The sequence below is a fragment of the Scomber japonicus genome, chromosome 8, assembly GCF_027409825.1.
Source record: "Scomber japonicus isolate fScoJap1 chromosome 8, fScoJap1.pri, whole genome shotgun sequence".
NCBI lineage: Eukaryota > Metazoa > Chordata > Actinopteri > Scombriformes > Scombridae > Scomber > Scomber japonicus.
The window spans coordinates 2,135,591-2,162,085 of record NC_070585.1 but is presented as its reverse complement, the minus strand read 5'-3'; the positions used below and the strand labels follow the sequence as shown (position 1 = coordinate 2,162,085).

Below are 26,495 nucleotides of genomic sequence, written 5' to 3'. Positions count from 1 at the left end.
GTTTTCATTTTCACTTAATAAGCATTATCTTTAATAAAGTTATAACAGAAACATAGTTCTCCTCCTCAGATTAACAGTGTCTAAGGGTTAATGTTCTCATCAGCTGTGTTGTCACTTTAAAAACGTTTTCAGTTCATTTGTTTTCATATCGTACAATTTCAAAACGTATGTTACAAATCTAAATACCATCACTGAATTAGAACTTAGTTTCTACATTTTTTAAAATCAGAATTATGACTTAATTATTGATCATTCTGATTAATCAGCCAAAACTGTAAGTTACCACAAGCTTTTATATATTAAAGCCAGTTTTCTTGTGATATTATAAAAGATATATATATATATATATAGAGAGAGAGAGATACTAGTCCTATATTAATTCTAATATTCAAATGAAAGCTCAGTGAATGGACGACTCAGTTCAATGTGGAGTCAGTAGAAGAATAGTAAAGTATGCAGCTGTTGTTGACTGCTCAGTGATTGTCTAAACACACCAGTTCCCCTTCTTCCAGTGTGTGAACCCACTTTTGTCCCCAAATGCACAAGCTGACCCCAATCAACTGCTCTTAAGTGTAGTTTGTGCACTTACAAGTGAAGTGAAGGCCACAGTGAATGTTTATTTTACCCTTTAAGAGCATTTTAAATCAAAGCAATCAGTAAATGCATCAAACTACTGCATGCACACAGCTGTGAAGTCATAATGTCATGTGTCTAAAATCATAATTTCTCGTCTCCTCTCTCCTTAAGTGGTTTCCTTGCATCTCTCCAGGCATCCATGATGGAAGGGACTAAGATAAGAGAAAGACACAATTTAAGAGATTTGGGATGCACCTTTGGGATGAGCTGTATCCAGCATCACCCGATTTAGCACAAAAAAAAGCCCAAACAGCAGCAGTGAAATCACTCAAAACACATAAATGAGAATTTTGGGGAAACCTGCAGCTAACTACATTTCTAATTCTAAGCATTAAAATGTTCTGGTGTGTTTTGAGGAGTTATCAGAAAAGCTGCATTACCAACTACCTTTGTTTCTGTGGTGCAATGCATTGTGGATAATACAAACTCATCATTATGAGTCTGTGTTTAACATGTAAATGAGACACGGGAAGTTTACATAGCTTCAATTTAATTAAACTTTCATCACATTCACTTTTCATGTATTACACTCTACCCAAAATTTTAATACAGGTCACATCAGATTCATACATAATTTTTCCTGTTAAATGAAACATCAGTGTATCAAGTTCATTTATCAGCTGAGTCGGCACACTCACTCTGAACACACACACTGGAATCTCCCAATCTGAAAGAACAGACAGTTTTCCAGGTGTGTTTTATTTTCATTTTTTTACACAACAATGTGAAACAAATAGTGTTAATATGGTCACCTGTGAGGAATCATACATCTAAAACAACCTGCACAATGTTGCTTTGTTCTCATATTTACAGTTAACACTTTGTGTGTTTGTGTGTGTGTGTTGGTCTCAAGCCGCAGCGATGGAGGCGTCGTCCAGCTGTCGGCCCTGAGGCTGAGGAGAGAGAGGACAAACGTGAGCATTTGTTTAATGTTGAATGTCTTTTTATACAGATGATAATGACTGAGGTGTTGTGTTCAGTGGTGTGTATGTGTGTGTGTGTTACCTTGACAAAGATCCGTTGGGGCAGGAAGCGTCTCAGAGTGTGTGTGTTGGTGGTGGGGCAGCGGGGCAGGCTGATGTTGAGCTGTGGTAGTGTTTGGTAACCGGCCATCAGCGGGTAATAATTATACAACATCTGCTGCTCCGAACCAGGGAGGATACGGAGACGCACCTGTACACACACACACACACACACACACACACACACACACACACACACAGCTTAAATGTATCTGTCCATCATGTATTTGTTACTCAAATATATGTTTTTAATTTTTACAGTGAATACATGTTTGAGCAACAATTGTATCAAATTCCTAAAATAAAGAGATCTAACATAACTTCTCAAAAATGAACACATGCTTTATACACAACGTGTGTGAGTGTTAAATAAAAGCATACAATTAAACATATGAACAGCTTTATGACTGACAACTGTTTCTCTGTTAAGTTCTTTTATGATGTTGTGAAAGCTAAAAACCTGAGAGCATCTGAGAATCAAAAGCTAAGCTACTTTATATCCACCAGCTGATCAGGAAGTAATCTCTAAGTGATGTGTATAATGGATGTAATTATAAACATGGTAACCTATATACTTTATGTGCTTCAGTGTAAACACACTAACTCTAACCTGACCTCAATCATATACATCTATTACCTATACGTATTAGCTACATCTATGTTAACTCTATAAAACCACATGAAACAGATTGTAATATCATATCTCATTTTTTAATGTTAGAAGTATGTCAGAGCCTTTTTTCACACTTGCTAATGTTAAAATGTTAATGTTAGAAACTTAAAAAAGTCGTTCAGGCTGATGATGAAGTTATTTGCTCAGTAATACTTTCAGTCTGTGAGGCTTTCTTTGATTTTTTATTTCACATATATCATATTTTTAACATTTAAAAAGAGTTACACTAACCAAAGAAGAATAGAAATGCAGCCACATCCTCACTTCTTTATCAAATCTTTATCTACAGAGAGCAGAGTTGTACCTGTTTGAGTCCAGAGAACATGAAGGCATCAGAGGGTTCCACAGCCATCTCCACCTCCTGCACCAGAGAAGTCCTGTTCTCTATGTGGTAACGCACTGGAAGAGACTCTCTCACTCTCCCAAAGGAAGGTAAATCTACACCGGAAGATTAGAGATGTTACTACAAGGCTAGTGTGTGTGTGTGTGTGTGTGTGTGTGTGTACTGACCAGCGTGTATGTATAGAGGGACAGACTCCAGGAGGACATGAGGTAGAGTGACAGTAGTCTGGATCAGAGGACTCTCTGGACTGGAGGACTGTCTGTGGAGCACCAAGTAAAGAGTCACAATCATTCTGATCATCAATCATCAGCTGCTGTGTGTGTGTGTGTGTGTGTGTGTGTGTGTGTGTGTGTGTGTGTGTGTGTGTGTGTGTATGTGTGTGTGTGTGTCTACCTCCTCCATGATATCAGGTACTGTCCTGTAGCAGCAGTGTTGTTGCCGTTGGTAACTGGTGGACATCGGAGACAGAAACACTCACTGGCACATTCGTCTGTCTGCAGAACCACTGAAAAAAACACACACACACACACACACACACACATTATAATCAATAGTATTCTTCTTTGTCAAATCTGGCACCTACATTACCCCTGATTGTGTTGGTGTAACTAAACAGCTGTGGACCTATGTAGTGATCTACCTTGCTCGAGCTGGGACTGAAGTTGTGGTGTGTTGCTGGTCATGGTGATCAGCTGCAGAGAGGAGGAGGCCAGCAGGACGGGCCAGGGAGACGATGACAGGATGTCTGTCATCAACAGGAAGGGAATGTCCACTGCTACCCGCTCCAGAGGCTCAAACTGCACACACACACACACACACACACACACACACGATGATGATAGAACTGCTTTATACAACTCTCTCCAACCATCAAGCCAGTAAAACAACAGTCTGAATGTGCTTTCTTTTCAGACAGTGTGAAAATGACATCATTTAAAACTTGTAGCTGGTGTGATTTATCTTCTCTTATTTTCTTTTTTTTTCTCAAGGTAAACTGTCTCTAAAAACTGTTAACACACATGTTTCATCATGCAGTTTACACACCTTGGTGGACACAAACTTGACAGACACCTCGAATGGGACCACTGTTTCTATGGTAACCGTTTCATCCTGCGAGACAATAGAACATGAGGAGTTTTTTTTAAAGAAAAACGTTTAAAAAACATGATAATAACACAAATGTAACATTGGATGAACGTTACCTTATGACATTTGCAGATGATCTGCCGTCCCTCCACAGTCGTATCGATGCTGTAGGCCACATGGAAGAGGAACACTCGTGGTCCGGTCGACACACATCTCACATACACACATTTCTCCAGCTAGACACACACACACACACACACACACACACACACACACACACACACACACACACACACACACACACACACACACACACACACACACACACACACACACACACACACACACACACCATAGATAGTGGAATGAATCATTGAGTTTATCTTAAGAGTTGATTTACAATCTGTCCATGTCAGTGTATTTGAGTATGTGTGTGTGTGTGTGTGTGTGTGTGTGTGTGTGTGTGTACCTTCTCTCCTGGTTTCAGATCTCCTAGAGGTATGTCAGGGAGCAGAGCAGGAGCGTTGTCGTCACACACCTTCAGGCCGTCCAGTGTCACGTGTGTGGTCTGGCTCAGATTGGCGTCCTGGCCTGAAAACAGCAAACAAGACAATGAACTGTAAAAGCTTCTGATATGCCACACACTAAATAACATCTGTCCAGTTCATATGATTGTAGCTGAATAATAAAGGGCCAGATATAATTCTCACACACACACACACACACACACACACACACACACACAGCGAGGTGAAACGTCAAAGATGTTGGTGTGTACAGGAACGTCAATATTTGAGATGTTAGATAAAATGTTACATCACATAAAGCTATCATTTGAGATTTATTCTGCAAGACAGACAACTACGAATGCACAGTTACATATTTTGGGAAACACACTCCTTCCCTCCTTCTTTCTTTCTTCCTTTCTAATAGTGAAAGTAACAACTACTGGACAGAGAGAAAGAGTTCCAGCATGCATATCATTACTGTTTTTGCATTTTGGTTTGTTAACACATTAAATAAACGAGATATAATATACTCATGAAGCCTTACAGCTGTTGGTAGGTGTCTTTTTTAACTTAAGACAGTGTCAGGCTAGCAGTTTCCCCCTGCTTCAAGTCTTTATGCTAAGCTAGGCTAACAACATCTGGACTCCAGCTCCATGCTTAAAGGAAAAGTTCAACATTTTGGGAAATCAGTTTATTTGCTGCTAGCTCTAGCTTCATGTTACTGTACAGACATGAGAGTGGTATCAATCCTATGATGTAACTCCCAAAATGTTGAACTTGTCCTTTAATGCACAGACATGAGATTAGTATATTTGGAAAGGTAAAATCATTTCCCAATGGGATGAACTAATCCTTTAAGAGTAAACTGTGAAACTGGATCAGTCAGGTGATCCTGTAGTTCCGCCTTTAAAGCACTGTGATTGGTTGATCAGTAAAAATCTGCTGTTCTCGGGTCAGTGTACCTGGTTTGAGTCCTGCTGTCAGTTTAACGTCCTTGGCCACGCCCTCCTCCTGTGATTGGACGGTGAGGCTGATGCAGTACATTTCATTATTGAGTACAGGAGGCTGGTGGCTCAGCTGGACAGAGATCTTTGGCACTCTGGAGATGATCCTGAACGTCACACAGGAACAAACACATAATAAGTGATACAGTAGTAATGTATGCATGTTACTGTGTGTGGGGCCTAGTCTTACATGGTACTGTGCTGCATGGTCAGGCTGTCCCAGTCCGGCTCTTGACGTGCCTCAGCTCCCCGCCCCCATCGACGGGATGACCTGCTGGCCTGCAAGGCCTCGTGGGTAGAGGCTGCGTCTCCGCCCGCCCCTCTCCAGCTCAGAAACACACAGCGGCCGCTGTCACTGCCCAGCATCACCTCTATGCCTGTCATCTGAACACACACACACATATAGTCAGTACAAGTCTCTCTCACACACACACATACACACACAGATTTTGCCTCACCTCTATCTTCTTTCCAACGTCTTCTGTTTTCGCTACAAAACTGAAGTTGTAGCACTTGGTTTTCCCCGGCAACAGACTCATACTGTCCTGACCTGACGACTCCACCACACACCACTGGTTGTACTCCTACACACACACACACACACACACACACACACACACACAAACACAGAAAAATACCAGAATGTTTTGTTTTATTTTGTCTTTTCATTTCCAAAGATTGTACTTTTGTCTAAATGTTTAAAAACTGTTGCTACATAACATTTGTCCAACTGCTGGCTTTAAAACATGGAGCACACCGGCTGAAAAAGACATTGTGCCTATTTATTACATCCAATCATATTAGAACTGTGCATGAAAATGTGTGGCCAGTCTGTCTGCGTCTGTGTGTGTGTGTGTGTGTGTGTGTGTGTGTACCTGGTTGCTGAGGCTGACAGCCAGCTTGTTGAATGATACAGGATGAGGACAGTCGGCTCGTAGGAACACCTGTAATTGGATGGGCTGGTCGACGTGGAAACTGGGAGACAGAAACTTGGCCTTACACTGGACTGGAGTCAGAGAGGAAAGGAAGCTTAGAAACACCATCACATACACTTGGAACAATCTAACACAGGAAATGCAGCTATGTACTTTTATAGAGAAAGACAAATGAACATTTCCTCTGGGTGAAGAGAGAGAGTGTGTGTGTGTGTGTGTGTGTGTGTGTGTGTGTGTGTGTGTATGTGTGTGTGTGTGTGTGTGTGTGTGTGTGTGTGAGAGTATTCACTCACTGAACGGTATGTAGTCCTGCACTTCAATGCTGAACTCATTGGATCCTGATAAAGCCATGCGGTCGTTCCACAGAGCCTTGGCTGAGGTGGAGGAGGCGGGGTCACACTCCGGCTCAGCTTCAGGTACCTCGTTCTGATGGAGGAGAGAGAGAGAGAGGGAGAGAGAGAGAGAGAGAGAGAGAGAGAGAGAGAGAGAGAGAGAGAGAGAGAGAGAGAGAGAGAGAGAGAGAGAGAAAGAGAAAGAGAGAGAGAGAGAGAGAAAGAGAAAGAGAGAGAGAGAGAGAGAGGGAGGAATAAAAGGATGGGAGGAAAGAAGAGAATGATTAAATAAATTCAAATAAATGTGTGTGTGTGTGTCACCTCAATCATAACGTTCCACTTCACTGCACTAAACACTGTGACTTTAACAGTTCTGCGGTTGTTTTTAATGACCTCATAAACCCTCCTGTAGAATCCACTGGATGGCTGTTTGATTTATTGAACGTGTTGGGTTCAGTCGGGTGGAGTATATTTACTCACCATCAGGACTTTGAGGAGGTTCTTCTCGATCCTGGACTTCTGTTCCTCCTTCAGTGTTGAAGCTATGAGACAAGATCAATATATTATTACTTTGTAGAGTATACTGCAGCATTAAAGCCTGCTGTGTTTGGATTTGGAAGTATATAGTTAGTGTTGAGCTACTTATGGTTTAGAGAATTTACTATTTCTGGACTGAAGCTGTAGATTGTTAATAATAATAATAATCTTTATATATAGAGCACTTTTCTAAGCTTCACATGGGGCCAAATTAAAACCAGCAGGTCATACAAAGCAGCTGATCTAAAACCAAGCAAATCATCAAACAGTTGCATGTAGACTGAGTACATTCATCACTAAATTCAATTAAATCTAAAAGAGTTGAGCGATCAGAGCGGTCCATAAAACAAGATACAGTGTCATCAGCAAAAAGGGAGTTCAGTAAGATTTATAAGATACATAAAAATCTATAAAAATCAGTGTTCCAGCCAAAATGTCGTTTTTAGTATCATCAGTTCCAGACATGAAGACCTATCTCCTTCCCTTTTTCTCTAGATAAAAACAGCTAAGCATTCTTTATGAAAATGGATCACCAAATATAATATTTTCAAATATTTACAGGTCAGGGACAGTAAACATACAACACTGATCAATGTGTTCTAGATAACAATTCAACTCATCTACAGTTAATCAGGATCTAGAATGACTTTGTGTTGTGTTTCTGCCTTTCAATGTGATTTAACTGATCTGTTTGTTATTGTATGATTCTCATGTTTTTATTGTGATTTGTGCCTGAAAACAAATATAAATCCTTTTATTTTGCAATTAAAGAAATACATTTAAATATAATTGCAACTCTAATGAAACCTGAGAGGCTGATAATACAAGATAATTCACACTTGTGTACAGGGGGAATCTGCTCAAACTGTCATAATAATCATTTCATGTTCAAGTAAATCAGAGTCTAAAAAGGCAGATTTGAATTGATCACATTTTGAGTTCCAAATACAGGTAGAAAAGTCTGGATAATTATAAATATATTCAATATAATCACAGATTTAAAAAGCTGCTATTCATCTATCACATCAGACATGGAGGTTAATGATGAGCCAATTACAGCAGAGTATTTGGTTGTGATGTCAGTGCTTACCTCTGCCCAGCAGCTCCATGCAGTATATGATGTAATCTTTAACACTGGCCATCAGGTAAGCACAGCGCAGAGCTGTGGTCAGTATGGCTGTCAGGAGACCCCACCATCTCTCTGTACGGTAGTCACACATCACATAGTCCAGCAGCCTGAGGACACACACACACACATTCACGTAAGTAAGTGTGCCTACAGACAGATGACAGATGACATCTACAGCAAAATCACCTTATATATTGGTGCTTTTCCACTACACAGTTCCAGCACTACTCGGCTCCACTCGGCTCGGTTCCAGGAACGACCTTTTCCATTACACAAAGGTACCTACTCAACGTGGGCGGGGTCGTCATAGCACGGCTGCGTGAAACTGCTGTGACTTCGTTTTCTACGCGACACAAACACATAAACAATGGAGGACATGGAGGCGATGGTGTACTTGCTGCTGTATGTGACTTTCTGTCACACACAAAGCAACTAAATTGAGTCGTATGGCTGTAACGCTGTTGTTGGTATTAAATCGGGTTTGATTCTTGTGTGGGACGGCTCATGACTCTTCCAGTGACAACTCTTCTGACCAATCAGTGGCCGGCAGTGTGTTGACGTCACATTTTAGTATCGGCTCGGCTCGCTTGGAACCTCAGCAGAGCAGGTACTAAAAAAGTACCAGGTACCAGGTACTATCCCTAGTGGAAACGCAAAAAAAAACAAGTCGAGGCGAGCCGAGGCGAGTCGTGCTGGAACCGTGCAGTGGAAAAGCGCCATAAGTTAATCAGAGAGTGTGTTTTGACTTACTTAAGGGCTTTGGTGTAATCTTTAGCATGGTAGTACTCCTCTCCCATCTGTACCACTGAGTGACAGAGAATGAAGACAAGGTTTAAAACAGGAAGCACGTAGAGAAGAGACACAATGCTAAAAGTCATTTGCTCTTCTATTAGCATGAGTGTGTGTGACATTCTTGATGAAAAGAATGGTTAGATTAGCTCCCCTTCACTCATTTAATACTTCCAGACCCCTGATGGACACTTCTTCTTTTTAAATGGATTATGATGGATGTCTTTTATTCTAGGCGTTCTTCTACTATGCTTACACCTGATAGTTGAGTCAAAGATTCTGGTGTGTTATTCTAGCAGCAGCTAATGTAGCCTGAAACTGCTAACCTCCAGCTGAGAGGAGAAGCTGGCCACAGAGATCTGGTATCCTCATGTCTTTTTTATTCCACAACTCCACATTTTTATCATTTTCAAACTCTTCAACTCTTCATTGACTAGTGTGGCTGTATGATACAAAAATGTTTACATGATGGGACCAGATGTTAAATGAAGTGATTATAAAACAGACCATCAAACACAACCAACTAGGGCTGGGCAATATACCAATATTATATCAATACGGTGATATGCGACTAAATATGGTTCCAGATATTGGATATTGTGATTCTGGCAAGTGTTGTCTTTTCCTACTTTTAAAGGCTGAAATTCAGTAGTCATTTTCTAAACTTACCTAATTTTTCTAGCTGTTCTATTATTTGCCTTTACTCACATTTACTGATGATTAATCTCATATAGTAAGTATTTTGTGAAAGCACCGACAGTCATCACTACAATACTGTCACAATGTTGATATCAAAGTATTTGGTCATAAACATCATGAAATTGGATTTTGTCCATATCACTTAGCCTTACATCCAACTGCAGTGTATTCAACCATATAGAAATGTTACTCACTCAGGTGACTCTTCATTCGAGGACACTTGTACTTCTTAAACTGGGCGACAGCATTGCTGAGGAGGGCTATGATCAGCTCCTGTTGGGACAGAGAACATTGAACTGTATTATGATAGCATGATTGTTTCAATGTTGGGTTTAAGATATCTCTACGTGATTGGTATTTAAAGCCATTGTGCATTAACTTCTTGGGTGCCCTCTGCTGGTGTATTAAAAAAAAAACACACACTGTAGCGCTGCTGTTATATACATGAGCTGCACCAATATTCACAAGGTTTGTCTAAATTATCTATACACAAAAAACATCAGAATGACTTGAAAAGTGCTGTAATCACATAAAATATTTAACATACCGGTACAGCAATACGCGCGCGCGTGCGTGCGTGCGTGCGTGCGTGCGTGCGTGCGTGCGTGCGTGCGTGCGTGCGTGCGTGCGTGCGTGCGTGCGTGTGTGTGTGTGTACTTACAGAATGTGGTACATCTCTCTCTTTAATCTGCAAGGCCAGAATCCCCGTCTTCTCTTTCTCTGCGTCTGGAGGATCAATACCTGCAGATACAACAATCAATAAAGTCAACGTGTCACCAGTGTGCTTCTAACTGCTTGTCAAAGACTCTGGGTCATTTATTCATCAGTCAAAATGAAGTCATCCCACACTTGTTAATCAGGAACTAGACAAAGTGTGTGTGTGTGTGTGTGCATACTCTGGTGTCCTTGTCTCCAGGATCTCTGGCCGTAGAAGTCCAGACCTCCACTCTGGGTGTCCAAAGGATCAGGGGTGGGATAAGTCGCTCCAGCCTACAATAATAATCATCAACCAGTGTCACAACCATTCATGACGAAGCATTATATATTATATTACTGGTATTACTGGTGGAGAAGTATGATCACCTGGCAGAGCTGCTGAGCCATTTGTTTCCTGTCCTGGCTGTAACAAGCAGCCTGCTGGTAGTAGAAACCAGGGTTCTGAGTCTGGATGGCTGTCAGACCCAACTTGATGGCTTCATCGAACAGCTCGCCAAAAGACTGGAACCTGACAGAAACACACAGAGGAGCGCACAGCATGGTGTTAGATGATAGCTGGAGACTAAACAGTCTCAGTGATAACATCGAGGTTCTGGCTAAAATGTGAAAATAAAATGAGGGTCATCTTATTATCTATCTTAATAAGATTTTCTGTATTTATTTTTATTTTGTCTTATTTATTTTTACTTTATTTACATTTTCTAAACATTATTTCCTCTTGCATGCATTGGTCTCAGTTTTTTTTTTTTAATTTGTTCTTTATTGTTTATTATCAACTTATCAATTAACTGTGAAGCACTTTATTCTCTATTAACATGTATGAAAGCTGCTATAGAAATAAAGTTTGATTAAAATGATGTGTAATATAGTGTAAATGAGACTCACGTTGTTTCATCTCTATTTTCAAAATGTATTAATAACGACATATAAATATACTAAATTGTTATTTATTTATATAATAGCTGACTTGTTGCAACTGATACCTGACCCAGCTGTTTGAGTACAACAAAATATCCAATATCAATACTGATATTGGTGCATCTGTAGCACACTTATGTTCATATTAGGGCTGTGACAGAAAGCTAATATCTGTAAATAAAAATATATGTATTCAGATTTATCACAGAAGTCATTCATAGTCCTCTTACATGTTACTAAATGTGTGGTGGCCAAAAACATACTAAATTACAAAATATTTGAATCCATGTACCTGCACTAATCAAATAATCAATAGATCAGTGGAAATGCACTGGACCATACTGCATGTTAGTCTGTGTGTTTCAACTTGAGTTGTGATTCTGAGTAGAAAGAGTAGTATAAAGAGACTACAAAATACACTTCTTTATACAACCTTTGTGTAGTTAAGTAATAAAAGTAAATGAATGTTGAAGCTCAAATACAGTGTGTGTCTCTCACTGTTTAGACATCCAGGCTGCGTGCTCAAAGGCCAGCTCAGCACTGCCGATCTTCTTCTTACACAGGTCAATGTGCTTCCTGAACTGAGCGATAGCATCTAGAGGAGTGTTATGCTGGAAACATAGACGACAGATCTGAAGATAGACAGAGAGAGAGTAGAGGTGAGGTGCTGTAATGATGTGTAACTGAAGACTCACATTTAACTCTGTTTGAAGCTTAAGTCTAACTCTTCTCTCAGACACAAACAGACCTTATAGTTGATGAATCCCGCCATAGTTTTGATCTCCAGCATGTTGGTCTCGTGGGCTCTGAGCTCATGGACGAGACTGTAAGCAGTTCTGTAGTACCTGCACACACATAATACACACCTCTGAAGTGACACTACACACTTTGATGATAAAAAACTGAGGTAGCACACATTTCATTTTATTGCAGATTTTCTGGTGACTATTTATTTATTTGAAACTGCTAGAGGGAAAAAAACATGGAGGGATGGTTTTCTGGGCTCAGACTTACTTGAGAGCATTCTGAGTGTCCTGTTTCAGTTCACTGAAGAAGGCGATTTTAAACTGGTGCCTGACGAACAGCAGCTGGGAACACGAGGAGGAGGTGGAGGAGAGGTGATGAGAAGAGGAGAGGAAGAGGAGGCATTTAAAAGTTAGGATTAATCTGTACACGCATAGAAACTGAAGTCGTACTGTGATCGTTTACAGAGATGTTTTCATTGGTTCCAGTGTGCCGTTCTTACCTGATGAGTCGTCTTGTTGAGGAACTCTTTGTGTGATTTGACTCGTCGGATCTCGGTGTAGTAATACGTCTGAGCGTGTTCGTAGAAAGCGTTCTCCAACCTACACAACCACAGAGGACAATACAGTGAAAAGGATTTGTCAGCTAATGATCGACAGAAAATGAATGAGAAACTATTTGATAATGGATTCATTGTTTTAGTCAGTTTTCAAGCTGCTTCTCAAATTTGAGGATTTGTTGCTTTTCTTTGTGATACTGTATGATAGCAAATTGAAATATAGTAGTAATATAGCAGTAAATTGAATATTTTGTGTGTCTTGGATGAATACGAAATTTGAAGACATCACATTTGACTGTAGGAAATTAAAACAGTTATTGTTCACTATGTTTTGACATTCTATACAGTAAATAATCGATTGATTGAGAAATGAATCTGCAGGTGAATTGATAATGAAATAATGGTTAGTTGCAGCTCTGGACAAATGTGTGCAAAATCACATCGAAATGAATCAAGACAAAACTCTGCATATAAAACATACATTTCAATTAGACTTAATTAAAGAGACAAATGTTGGATGCCATTTGAAAAATTAGCAATTCATAAGAATAAATTAACCATCCTGTTGTCCATCAGACCCAGGAGGACAACAGGCGTTAACTCAAAACTGAGGTATAGTTTCATTTAAATGAGGTCTATTGACCATAACTTCTAAAACATCAGTATACAATCTGTAGTAATAAGTTGGAATGTAGTTGGGTAAAAGGGTCTAACACAGAATTGGGTGATAATTTATATCTTTATGCTTTATAAACAGTCAAACCACACCGGGACAATTTTGACAAGAGGAGAGCTAAAAAAAACACAACATTTATGTAACAATATGTAAATGAGTTATTGTACCTTATAATGTAGCCCACTAAGTGGTCGGTGTGCGGCAGTACGAAGAGACTCTTGCCAGAAAGATCACAGGCGTTACACAGAGCTGCTGCTCTCTCTGATGCTACGAGATCCTCCCCTGAACACACACACACACACACACACACACACGCACACACACACACACACACACACACGCACACGCACACACACACACACACACACACACACACACACACACACACAGTACTTTGTTAAGAATGTCTAGTTTGGCTTCATTAATCTGGGATTTATTTTAATAGATTTTTTACATTATTGGCAAAACTATTCAAATATTTTAGATTATCTAGGTCACATGGGACCCTTGTTAATAGATGCACAATACATATTTTGTACTGCTGCCATTCAGGGAGAGAGATTTGGATATATTGTAGGTCAGCCATGTCCAAACTATTCCATAAAGGGTTGTGTGTCTGAAGGATTTTGTTTCAACCAATCAAGAGCACACGATTCAATCAATCAACTGTCTGAAGACTGAGATCAGCTGATTAAATGAGTCAAGCCTGGTGTGCTCCTGATCGTTTATGAAATAGTTGAATAAATGAAAAATAGATGTATGGTTTATGATACATGCTCATGAGCTGACATAATGAAATACCTGGAGGTAGAGGTGTTTTCTTCTGGATTAAAACCACGGCCACCTTGGTGTTCCTGCCCTGAAGACTGGTCCTACAAATAAAAAGGAACACACAACACAAGATGAGTGCAGCTCTGTTTCTGCTGGTGATGATCTGCAGGAGACAGTCAGCTGTACAGAGCACAGTCTGTTCCCAATCGTTTGCTTGTTTATTGTTCCAGTATGACAGCTGTCACATACTATTTCAGTGCTGGAGTCACTGAATGAGGTTAGTGAACATGGAGTAAGAAACACTGTTTACCCTGCTGCAGAGGACACAGATGATGGCAGCTGCAAATTCTGAAGTGAAACTAACTAATCCTTAAAATCCATGTCACAAGTTGTTGTCACAAGCCTGGTGAAACACTATCTCACCATCAGACAATGCAACCCTTCCTGTAGAGCAGAGGTGTCTAACTCATTTTCATTCAAGAGCCACATACAGACCAATTTGATCTCATGTGGGCCAGATCATTAAAAAGATGGAAGGAAGGAAGAAAGGAAGGAAGGAAATAAGAAGGGAAGGAAGGGCAGAAGGAAGAAAGGGAGGAAGGACAGATGGATGGAAGGACAGAAGGAAGAAAGGTAGGAAGGACAGATGGATGGAAGGACAGAAGGAAGAAAGGTAGGAAGGACAGATGGAGGGAAGGACAGAAGGAAGAAAGGGAGGAAGGGAGGAAGGACAGAGGGAAGGAAGGACAGAAGGAAGAAAGGGAGGAAGGACAGATGGAGGGAAGGATAGAAGGAAGAAAGGGGGGAAGGAAGAACAGAAGGAAGAAAGGGTGGAAGGACAGATGGAAGGAAGGACATAAGGAAGAAAGGGAGGAAGGACAGGTGGAAGGAAGAAGGGAAGGAATTAACAAAGACAGGATAAAAGGAAGGTAGGAAGGACAGATGAAAGGCAGGAAGGAACGAAGAAAGGATAAAAGGAACGTAGGAAGGACAGATGAAAGGAAGGAAGGAACGAAGAAAGGAAAATAGGAAGGTAGGAAGGACAGATGGAAGCAAGAAAAAGAACACAGGAAGGAAAGTGGGCCGGAGTGCACCCCTCGGCGGGCCGGTTCTGGCCGGATCTTTGACACCCCTGCTGTAGAGTAATGACATGTCCACATACCTGACGATCTCCACTTTAGTGGCACATTCAGACTGCTTCTCTTTCCACTGCGGGTCGTCCCAGTCCAGCTCATAGAAGAGAACCACCAGAGCTGGAACCAGGTTCAGGTGTTTGTTCATCCAGCCTGTTTTCAGAATGCCTTTAGGAATGTACCACTCATAGGAGGTTCTCTACACGGATAGACAAAGCACAAAACATGTTTAGAGACACTCGCGTGAAGACTTTACAACTGTTTATCCCATGTAATTCCATGTCATATGTTGGGTTTTGTTGGGATGTTATATTGTATTTGAACCTCCGCTCACCTTGGTGCGACATTTGGGGTACTCGTGGTCTCCTGGGAGCACTTTGAAAGAGATAGGGACTCTGTCAGCTCGCCGGTTGGCACAGAAGGCGTCCCAGATGGCACGGTGCACAGCGTTGTAGACCACATCCAGACCGGTCAGGGCTACGAAGGCCATGGGCCGACAACATAGCTCTGGAGGAAGCTCCCACTGGGAACCCGCCATCATGATGGTTCAACAGTGGACACACCTGCACGAGACAGAGCCAACACACCTTCAAATGAGATATACTTTATACTCAGATTCTGTTTCTGTTCGTCAAGATTAAAGCAGTTGATTCAATTCTAGAGCTGCAACGATCAATCGATTAGTTGACAACAATTAATGGGCAACTATTTTAATAAGTGAACGTCATTTTTCAAGAAGAGAATTCCTAAAATTATTTGGTTCCATCTTCTAATGATACGATATCTTCAGAGCCTGACCGATATATAAGTCAGCTGATATTAACAGCCAATATTGACCTATAACAGATATATCAGTATCGGTGTAAATGTTGTCCAATATGCATCAGGTTTTTTTACAGTATATAGGCAGTGTTTTATGTATATTTGATCCTTTTATTTAATTCAAGTTTAGTATATACATACATTTGTATTTTTTGTTTTCTTATAAATAGGAATGTAATATAATGATAATAATGATTAAATTCACAGTGAATATCAGTATCAGCCCCAAAAATCCAGTATAAGTCAGGCCCAAGTCAGGACTATACAAGACATTTTAGGATCATCTTTGGCTGTTGAAAAGTTATTGATATTCTTCATCATTTTCTGAACCAATCAAATCAATTCATTAAGAAAATTAATGATGAATCGATACACGATGAACAGATGAATCGATATTGAAAGTATCTGTTAGTTGCAGTACTTTTTCTACAAGCTGGAGACAAAATCCCACACACTGTTTTATTTAACTAAAAAGCATTCCCTGTCTCACAATTCATGTTGCCCATACAATCATCATTTAGTATGAATAACAACATATAACTGTCTCTACAGCCACCAAACCTACACAGACACAAGCTTTATGGAAGTACAGGTCACAAGACCAGCTGCTAGCAGAGCTGAGCTCACTATCTGACACACACTTGTTTACATTGTTCAGCTTTAGGCTCCACTGTTTAATCCCGCCGGCCTGAACACATACACTGACACAGAGACGTGTGGAATTCATATAGAAATTTGCTATACGTTCAAACACAGGCTGACAATATTTAGTTTCTGTGTGAGCTAAGCTTTACTACCTCACAGTGATTAACGTTACAGAAGCCGTTACGACGAAAGCGGAAGTGAGATAACCTAACTCTGCTAACACTAATGGTATTGCAATTGTCATGTTAGCATTCATTATAAAGCCGTCTTTTTTAAAACTATTCAAATGCATGAACTCACGAATTCATTTAACAACAACACATCTCAGTTTCATGGCTCCAAGTGAATTGGTGACGGTGCTAGGTGCAGCTAGCTGTTAGCTGAGCACTGCGGTTCAACGTTAATAGAACTGGCTTAAGGTTAACAGTTAGCTGGTGGGCGACGTTGCAAATTTGACTAGCAAATAAGCTTCCGTTTAAGACTGCCTACTTCGTTTCAGACAGGTCTCAGCGCTGGTCACCATCCGATAGCTAGTCCCCGATGTGTCAGACTCCACAGAGGCAGAAAATAAAAGCTAGTTTAGCAGCTGTTGCTAAAGCAACAACAAACTAGCCACCTAGCTGCCTGCGGCGGAACTTCAATAGAGCTTCCGGTTCGTCTTCAAAATTAAAGCTCTGCCTCACAAACTATTGACTACATAAAAGATTTTGATCAAGAAAGGCAAAAGTAATATGATAATAATAATAATAATAATAATGATGATGATGATGATGATGATGATGATAATAATAACATCAATAATAATATCTCTTCATATGCCATCCTGTAATACAAAGAAATCTGCAATCTTCAGATGTCATACATGCATAGAGATGAGAGATCTTGTATGTCTTATCTGTCAATATTGCATCTGCCATGAAAAGCTGGAGTAACAATGTCAATCTAGCTGGACTGTAATTATGTTATGAGTAGTAAGGCTACTATGATTATTGCTGATGAAACCTTGGAGGTAAAGTGCACACCATGCTGGATTATTCAGCAACATGATAAGGAGTATCACTGTACAGGCCAATGAGATTATATCTGGGGGATGAGATCTGGAGCACACAAAGTCCAGCAACAAGTTAGGTGCTGGAAGGTTACTTTCTGTTTCACACAGAGAACAGGCAGGAAGAGAAGGCAGGGCCACACAGTGGTGACAGACTGCAGCTGTTCACCAACTTTTCAGCAGATCCTGTGATAGTGTTATCATGAGATAATTTGTTGGCTCTTTGGCCTGAAAACAGTAAAATACCCCGTTTATAACAACCACCTCTGAAAAAAATGTGCATTCAATCACTGAACCCATTAAACATACAGAAATCATTACTGAGATCAACATACAAAAATCCATTATATGAATCCATCAGCAAAATCACCAAAATGCATCCCCCTTGTTAACCTGCCATCCCCCTCTCCATCCTTACTGGCAGAGAGAGAGAGAGCAGTGACAGAAGAGTTGATTAGTAGAATATATTAGTCTAGTCCACCTGATATATTGATCCTTTATCTGATTGAGGTTTGTCCAAGTCCAAATATATGGCCCTAATCACAGCTCTGAAATATGAGCAGCCTAACTGAGCTGTGTATTGATAAAGCCATGGTACTGTCCATGGTGCTGAAGTAGCAGACTGGTTTGTATTTATACCTTTTTCTCTCAGTCCTGTCCTTCTGTCAGTTGATTTTTTAAGGTCTTCTTGGTTTTTTATCAATGAATTAATTTTCCTGGTGGGTCAGGAATTTCAAAAGAATAAAATAGAATAGAATACAATACAATATATATATTATCCTCATCGCACTGATAAAACAATACAATTAAAGTAAGTTCAGCAGTATTCCATATAGCAGCACCCCAGTTGTCTTAAAATAATACATGATGTCTTAAAATCAATAAGTGTCCTAAAATAAATAATTGCCTTAAAATAGTCAATAAATAATCATTGTTATATAAAATAGCCAGTCTTTCGATAATTCAGTTATAGAAAAAACAAGAAACAAGAAAAAAAGGCAAAGATATAAAACATTACACAACTTCAAATCAGTATCTTGGTTAGGGCTCAGGGAGTCATAGTCTACATAGTCAAAGTGATTTCAATGATTAATCGATTTAATTGATTGATAGAAAATATATTGATACTTATTTTAAATAAGCTATTGCAACCTTGCACCATAAGGATCATCATTTATTTCAATAAATAATGACTACATTGAAAAAGATACTGTGTGCTGGTGAATAGGTGCAGAGGGAAGCCTATTAATAAAATAGATGGGCACAGCAGAATTGTTCAGTCCATGTGAAGCAGGCAGCAGGGAGCTCAGCTGATCCTCTCTCTGCATAAACAAAGGTTAAATTCCAACTTGCATCAGAGGTACAGTAGAGCCTCACGGAGCAGAGAGACAGATGCCTCCCGGCTTCCTGTCATCCTGCCCCCCTCAGTTCGCACACAGCCGCATCCTCATGCTCCAGCCAGAGGACACGGAGTAAGGCTGAAGCCATGGGACAGTATCCCAGCCTCCATGTGTCCCTGCCTGACTGAAGGTGAGTACCACTGGCTTCATGTCTCTGTGTTTTTATTCTGGTGCTTTAAACCCCTGACTCATCAAGAATTTAACCTTCAGCGAGCCGATAAGGTCTCCTGCTGAATTGAGTGATCAGCCCGCTTTCTTTAAGGTGGTCGCAAGTTGCCTGTAGTGATGAAGATGATGGTGTTATTGGCTGGATGGGGAGGATCAGGACAGGATAATGCAGTCAGTCAATGAGCGATACGGCAGGTGATGGTGTGGTCCCTCTCTCCTGCATGAACGTCCACACCAAACTCCATTCAAAAAAATCGCACTTATAGATGTTCTTCGACTTGACGGCAGGTCTTCTCATAATTAGACGCAGGGCATTTTACACTGTTACATTTGGCTTAATGTAGTGCAAAAAAGACAATTTAAACTTTAAATTATGTTTATCATGTCACTTTAAGTGTTCCACCAAAAAAGAAAAAACGCGCCTATGTCAGTCGGTCAAACCCTGCTAAAATGTTAAGTATATTACATGTTTATATAATTTGTGCGAAATGATGTGTAAGCCGAATTAAAGAACTGCGACAATTTAATTAATAAAGAGCACTCTGATGCTTAAATAGATGTATAGCAAATACGTCATAAATTATATCATTTCCCAATGATATCTGGTGTGAGTGATTTTCCACACCATATAACAGGAGGGTGATAATAACCCACAACCATAAATCCCAATAAAACCTCCTTAAAGGTCAGCAGCAAGGTAGAAGTAGAGTTGGTGTGGTGGATGCTGAGAGACTCTGGGCCTTTTAATGACCTTTGGATAAGGTTGTGGACACTTTCATGGACAGAAACATTAACAGATGACAGGCTTAAGCCTAGGGGGAGAAAACGCAGTAAGAGACTTCCCAGCCTTCCCACAGGAAGTTAGTCAAATATTTATCAGATGTATTCCTGATATAGTACATGCTGTAAGAAGGAAGCTATGCACAGAAGTTTTACTACCATGGATTAACTATAACAAATATTATGTTGAGTTGAATGGGAGACTTAGCAGTTCATAAGATCATCAGTCTTTAATATGTACTCCAATAAATAGCCAAAACATCCATATATCACTTCAACCATGAACACATACTGTATATAGCCCAGTCTACTGTGTGCTACATTGTGCATAATTTAAGGAGAGGAAAAGAACAAAACATGGATGCACATTTTTCCTCAACTGGCAAGGCATACACAATAAGAGCATGAAGTCCATTTGTACATATTTTATTGAAGAAATCTTCATATTTGACTGTGAATCAATCTGTAATTTCCACTCAGTAATACACTTTGAACTTATGTGTGTACAAGTTATGGAGCTATGGAATATTTTGTATTTTCTTTTGTTGCTTGAATTTTGAATTGAATTGGACGGAATTGGATGATTTTTGGACTTTAGAGATCCACACAGACAAATGTAACGTAGGACAAAAGGACTGATTGAGGTTTTTACATAGTAAAGAATACAAATGACATATTGGCAGTCTGCAGTGATCACATGTTTGGAGTATAAATACAGGGAAAAGTGATAAGGTGATGTTGGATTTCCTTCTTACAGAGAGCTAAACAAATTGATGGATCCCTATCACGTCTTTGTTTGTGATACATCTAGACACATGCTGATAATGAGTGTTGGTGACGCTAATGCAGTTTGATTGATGATTAGGATGATGATAATGAAGTAGTGTTTTAAAGGCGGGTAGATTGACAGATTAAGATTAAAAGCTTCCTAGTTAAATGTTTTCTCATATTTTAAATTAAACAGTGAGTTTCTGAAGGTCAGCATCAACAGCTCGACTTGACTTGCCAGATACTGTTGGAGATTGATTGTGCATACTTGTATATTTGACAGCTAAAATGTTGATACAGAATTATTCTTAGTTGAACAGAGAGAAGAAAAAAAAGAAAAAAAAAAGGAAGAATGTGATTTATGATACTACATTCAAATCTCTTGAAGTTGTAAAATGAGGGAGTTTAAGGTTTATTTTAGTCTGTAAATGATTCAGTTCCAACCACCTGGAACCACTTTTAGCTCCAGGACAATATTATGTTACTGACTGGTGTTGTATTTACTGCCTGGCAGCTTTATTGTCCTTTCCATTGAGTTAGTAACTTCAGGAGCAATTCTCCTGTCTATTCTCCGCTCTCCTAAAGCAAATAGATGAATGTGATTGCAGAACAAGTGGATCTGGAAATCAGTCTGCATTGTCATTGTGTTACTGCACGTTTTTTTTTTACTTAATGTTTGCAGTTTGGTACTGGGGAAGGATTTGTTTTTGCAATTATGCGACACTGTGACATCATTAGCAAGTTACAGGGAGCAAGTTAACAGAAAAAAGTGATGCTCCTCTATTGTACTCTATACTGTACAAAGGCAAGTGATGAAAAAATGACTTTATGCTCAACAGGGTGTCATTTAAAATAGACAAAACAGTCACTCTAAAGAGACTCCACTGTTCTCCACACCTGGGAGAGCTAGCCTGGGCTAATTAAGGTTAGCTAATATAATTAGAGACATTTAGGTTAACAGTACTTAAGGGTCAAAAAGGTGCCCTTTAAATAGATGACAGAGTCAAATTCAGACAAGAGCCAAAAGAGTTTGTATTTGTTTTTAGTATCAGGAGACATGTTGAAGAGGTTATCACATTTACAGACTTTACATTGTGCTGACATCACAGATTTTTGAATTGCTTTTCTTGGCAAATATAAGGTTTAACAAATATAAAACCACCATGGGTCAAAAATTCACAGTAGAAAGAGTCATTATAGACCTTGTCTGCAGTTGAGGTGTCCTGTCAAAGAGGTACAGACCTCTCTTTTACAATGGTGGTCTATGGGGAAAATGCCTTTTGGGCCACAGGGGTATTTTTTGCTGCAATACAGTGAGTGACCACTGGGGGGAAATCAATGGCGCTCTATCTCGCTCTTATAGGCTAATACATGCATAGTGTAAAGTAAATCAAGGCTATGGGTGAATTGTATGACCTCGCCATCAATAGGCACAGTACTAAAGGTGGTGGACTAATTACCACTACCTTTATGAACATCTTATAATTATAATAAGTACATATTTTAATGAAATCCATAGCCCTGCAGTAAATACTACAACTATTAATAATACTACTATAATATAACATAAAAATGTCATCATATTTTATCATAGTTTTCATTGTGACCATTCATACACCTTTCTTAAGATTTTTTTTTTAAGATTTATTTTTGGGCTTTTTTACCTTTATTTAACAGTGGATGGCAGTGAGCTGACAGGAAACTGGGGAATGACTACCAAGGCGCTCCCACTCACACACCTTTTACTGCATCACTGCAGCTAGCGACACTCATATAATCCAGTCACCGCCCTCCCTCCTATCTGTTACCATGCTTGCAAACTATTATAGATCCCTATGATGTCACAGCTCTCTGACGAAATACCCAACCCTCTCACACCACACATCCGCTTCCCACCTTCACTATATCTCTATCCGTCTTTATTTTCTAGCATCACACTGCAGTCGTAAAGCACCAAACACGCAGGCACACACGTCACAAGGAGGAAATTCTGTTGAGGTCATGATAATGCTGAGTCATCTCCCTGCTTCTCTCAGCTCTTCCTCTCTTTAACCTGTGTGTGTGTGTGTGTGTGTGTGTGTGTGTGTGTGTGTGTGTGTGTGTGTGTGTGTGTGTATGTGTGTGTGTGTGTGACAGAGAGAGAAAGAGACTGTGAAGGCATTAACTTCCTCTCAGCATGAGACCGGTCTTATTCTTCCTGCATCTGCATGTCGTATATGCTTTCATATCTGTGGATATAAATCAGTCTTGAGGAAATCTGATTATTAATTTCTCTTGCTGTTTTATGCTTTATCATGCAAAGTAGAACCTTTTGTCTTTGGAAACATATCTAGTAAGATTATTGAGGGGATGTTACTTTTAAGCTGGTTTGTGAACTAGATCTAATGCACTAGTTTTTGGCTTGTTACTAGAAGGGTCTAACAGCTGGTTTCATCAGAAATCTAAATGTTTGCTAATGTTCTGAATGGCCACACATGGAAGTGGAGTGAAAAGCCGGCCAAACAGAGTGTCTCTCTAAGCAGTGAGCTGTTCAAATGAAAAGAATAAATAACGGGAGCTAGATAGAGATGTTAAAATCCTGGCTTTTCACAACTAAAAGTTAGACATTTGTAACATTTGTTCTTCTGAGGGACTTGTTACTAGGTGATATACCTCATAGGGCTGAGTGATATGGACAAAACCAAATATCATGATATTTTTGACCAAATATCTTGATAACATTATTCCAACAAGATTGTAGTTATGACTATACTATTGGTGCTTTCACAAAATATTTGCACAATGGGAATCTGATAAATACCCATCAGTAAAGTTAATATAATGACTGAGTAGATAAATAGAACAGCTGGAACAGTCTAGTCTAGTATGTTCAGAAAATGACATCACTTTAGTGTAATGCAGCTTTTAAAACCCTCCAACAACTCTCATCACAATGTCATACTACAATATTGCGATATCATGATATTGCGATATTATAATGCAAAATCTAAGACGATATCTTGTAATATTATAATGATTTTGATACCTTTGTCTCAATGTCATTATAATATTGATATATTGTCTTTTATCTTTTTGCTACTATGTGTGTAAGTGCAACTGAACACCAATAGTCCAATTTCTGTATTTTTGCAGTCTCATTATGAGTTAATATGATGTAGAGTGAGAGAGGAACTAAGTCCCACAACCTTAAATGATACCATGCTTTGTGTGTATTTGTGTGCTGCTCAGCCCAGTTTATGAATGTGTGTTTATGTGAGTGACCCCTTACTCTCCTAAAGGAAACAGGAAATGGTTTTACTGTGGTTGAGAGTGACATCAGGCTTACGTGAATGCTTCACACAGTCTGGAAAATCATAATATTACATGTAGTGGATGAGTGACAACTGAAGGCTGATTCTATACGAGCATCATTTGAAAAACAAGCTGAGAGTGAAGCTTTAAGAAGCGAGGTTAAAACAGTATAGTTTAGAGTAGGTGAAGGTTGCAGTCAGGGTTAGATAAGAAGCACACTCGCTGTAGAAAGCTTGTTGTCAGAAGTTCGGACTTGGATTGGACTTGAGGGTAAAAATATATCTCCCAGGGAACTTTCCACTGCACTAATTCACTGTCAAACTACTATTTATAATCTATTTGTAGTCTTTTCTCCTCTACCATGTACTCTTCATGGTGGGATAGATTTATACCACTACTTACATATCTTATATGTAAACATAATGTTCACTTCATGTATTTTAAAGCATGAAAACAAGAAGGATGTCTAAAAATTGACACAAAGATATGATCAATTAGATACATAAAACAGATAAACTAGGAGTTTTTTGTTCCCTTTTTCCCCTTTACTCCCTAGTGTATTAAGTCTGAAAAAAAAACAATCTAACATTAGAAAGGGAGGAAGGGAGTGGGACAGTTGTGAAGCAGTTGCTATGCATATCTTATTTAGGAAAGTAAATAGATCTAGTAGCTGTAGTATACGGGACACACACACACAACATATAAAATTAGAAAAGAGAGCACATCAAGCAACACTGAGCCCATGAAGTTCATACATAAAAAAGTAAAAAGCAGATATAGAAATAAGCTAATTTAAAGCAGATGATTAGCAGATTAACTAAAAGGAATAACCACGTTGATACACAAATAAGATGCAAATAAAAGGAGATAGAATGCCAAAAAACTGTGTGATTGTTGAATGCAATTTAGTTTGCAGCAATCACATCGTATGATTTCCTCCGAAAGTTCATTCAGTTACATTTTAATGAACAATATTATTTAAGTAACTATCCCAATACTGTTGCTTTTGTCCAAAGAGTTAGCATAAAGCCTGAGCAACACTGATGAAGAAACATTTTGAACAAGGCCATGCTAGCTGTCTCCTTTTTTCCAGTGTTTATGCTAAGCTAAGCTAACCATGAGCTGGAGGTAGCTTAATATTGAACATTCATTTCAGACATGAAAATGTTATCAATTTCTTAATCCATCTCTCTCCAAGAAAACATATAATAAGATCGCTTTCCAATGTTTATTACATTTAGTTGAATTTATTAGTTAATGTTTTCTAGTCTCATTGGTTTCCTCTTTCCTCTATTTAAATCGTTTCTCAAATAACTCTGGTTAGACATTGGTGGTATAATGGACTCATGGACAGGTCACTTCAAATCACTTGTTCTTATGTTTTTATACATCAGACAGTATGAACAATATCAAAGCTGTCAGTAGCAGTATATAAATCTGTGCATCAGCTGAAGCTGTGTGGCTCGTAATGTTGGCAACACTTCAAGCCACAGATCCATGCCAAGATCACTTATTGTCATTGCATTCAGAGCAGTATGCTGTTCGTCAACCCTTCATTTGAGAGGCAACTCTGTACATTTTACACCTATCCTGAACCAAAGTTACAGAGGCGACATTACTCCAAGGGTTAGACAGTGTCATTTACCAGGTTAACATCCCAGATATTGCATAAAAGATGGTAAAAGTATTTTAAAAGTAAAAAATAAACTGTGTTGATGATATTTAATGGTGAGTGCTAATGCAATGCACTATCATCACTGTTTCAGAGGGCTTCACCACCCTAAAAAAACATTTCCGAGAGAGCAAGTGCTGATAAGTGTAAGTGTGTGTGTGTGAGGGGCGTTAATGGACACTGATAAGCCAGCAGGAGGTCAACACTGATAAGCTGCTATAGGCTATGTTAACTCTAGGATACACTGTGTGTGCGTGTGTGTGTGTGTGTGTGTGTGTGTTTGTGTGTGCATGTGTGTCTGTGTGTATATTAGCCTACTGTTTGCACATCCATGATGACATATTACATCACTGTACATTCCATTCATTTATGATTCTACTGTATATCACGCATTATGTAAGCCAAGAATGTATCATGCAGGTGTGAACTACTATTATATTTATTATTTATAGGCTTGTGCATGTTTACAGTCTCATGTATGCTTTTCTTTATGTTAAAACAGTATAGTTGGGGTTCCCTTGCTTTATCTTTTTCTCTTCTCCTTCTTCTTCTTGTCACACAGCACCTATGTGCCTCCGTCTTTCTCTGTAAATAGACAGATAGAAAAGGTGGGGCTAAAGGGAACCAATACTGGAGGGGCTGTTCGCTACTTTTAACCTCTTATCCAACACACACATTTTGACACTGTT

The 26,495-nt window shown here is 39.3% G+C and overlaps 1 protein-coding gene across 2 annotated transcripts; it reads right to left on the bottom strand.

Annotated features, from left to right (window-relative positions):
• Nucleotides 1-1,124: 1,124 nt before the first annotated feature.
• Nucleotides 1,125-17,303, bottom strand: trappc11 (trafficking protein particle complex subunit 11). Of its 2 annotated transcripts, none has more exons than XM_053323404.1 (30): nt 17,169-17,303; nt 15,547-15,775; nt 15,242-15,411; nt 14,110-14,180; nt 13,476-13,590; nt 12,576-12,675; nt 12,344-12,417; nt 12,078-12,174; nt 11,828-11,961; nt 10,778-10,919; nt 10,591-10,684; nt 10,356-10,435; nt 9,889-9,967; nt 8,957-9,011; nt 8,168-8,313; nt 7,021-7,082; nt 6,502-6,634; nt 6,149-6,279; nt 5,732-5,857; nt 5,464-5,657; nt 5,232-5,380; nt 4,230-4,351; nt 3,877-3,996; nt 3,719-3,784; nt 3,315-3,471; nt 3,068-3,179; nt 2,842-2,933; nt 2,636-2,769; nt 1,642-1,809; nt 1,125-1,529 (listed from the first exon to the last, which is right to left on the bottom strand). In XM_053323404.1, the coding sequence occupies exons 2-30, from the start codon at nt 15,751-15,753 to the stop codon at nt 1,485-1,487; spliced, it is 3,375 nt and encodes a 1,124-aa protein (XP_053179379.1). In that variant the 5' UTR covers nt 15,754-15,775; nt 17,169-17,303; the 3' UTR covers nt 1,125-1,484. The 2 variants fall into 2 exon arrangements, with proteins under 2 accessions (XP_053179379.1, XP_053179380.1); XM_053323405.1 differs by lacking the exon at nt 17,169-17,303 and adding an exon at nt 16,980-17,060.
• Nucleotides 17,304-26,495: the final 9,192 nt, after the last annotated feature.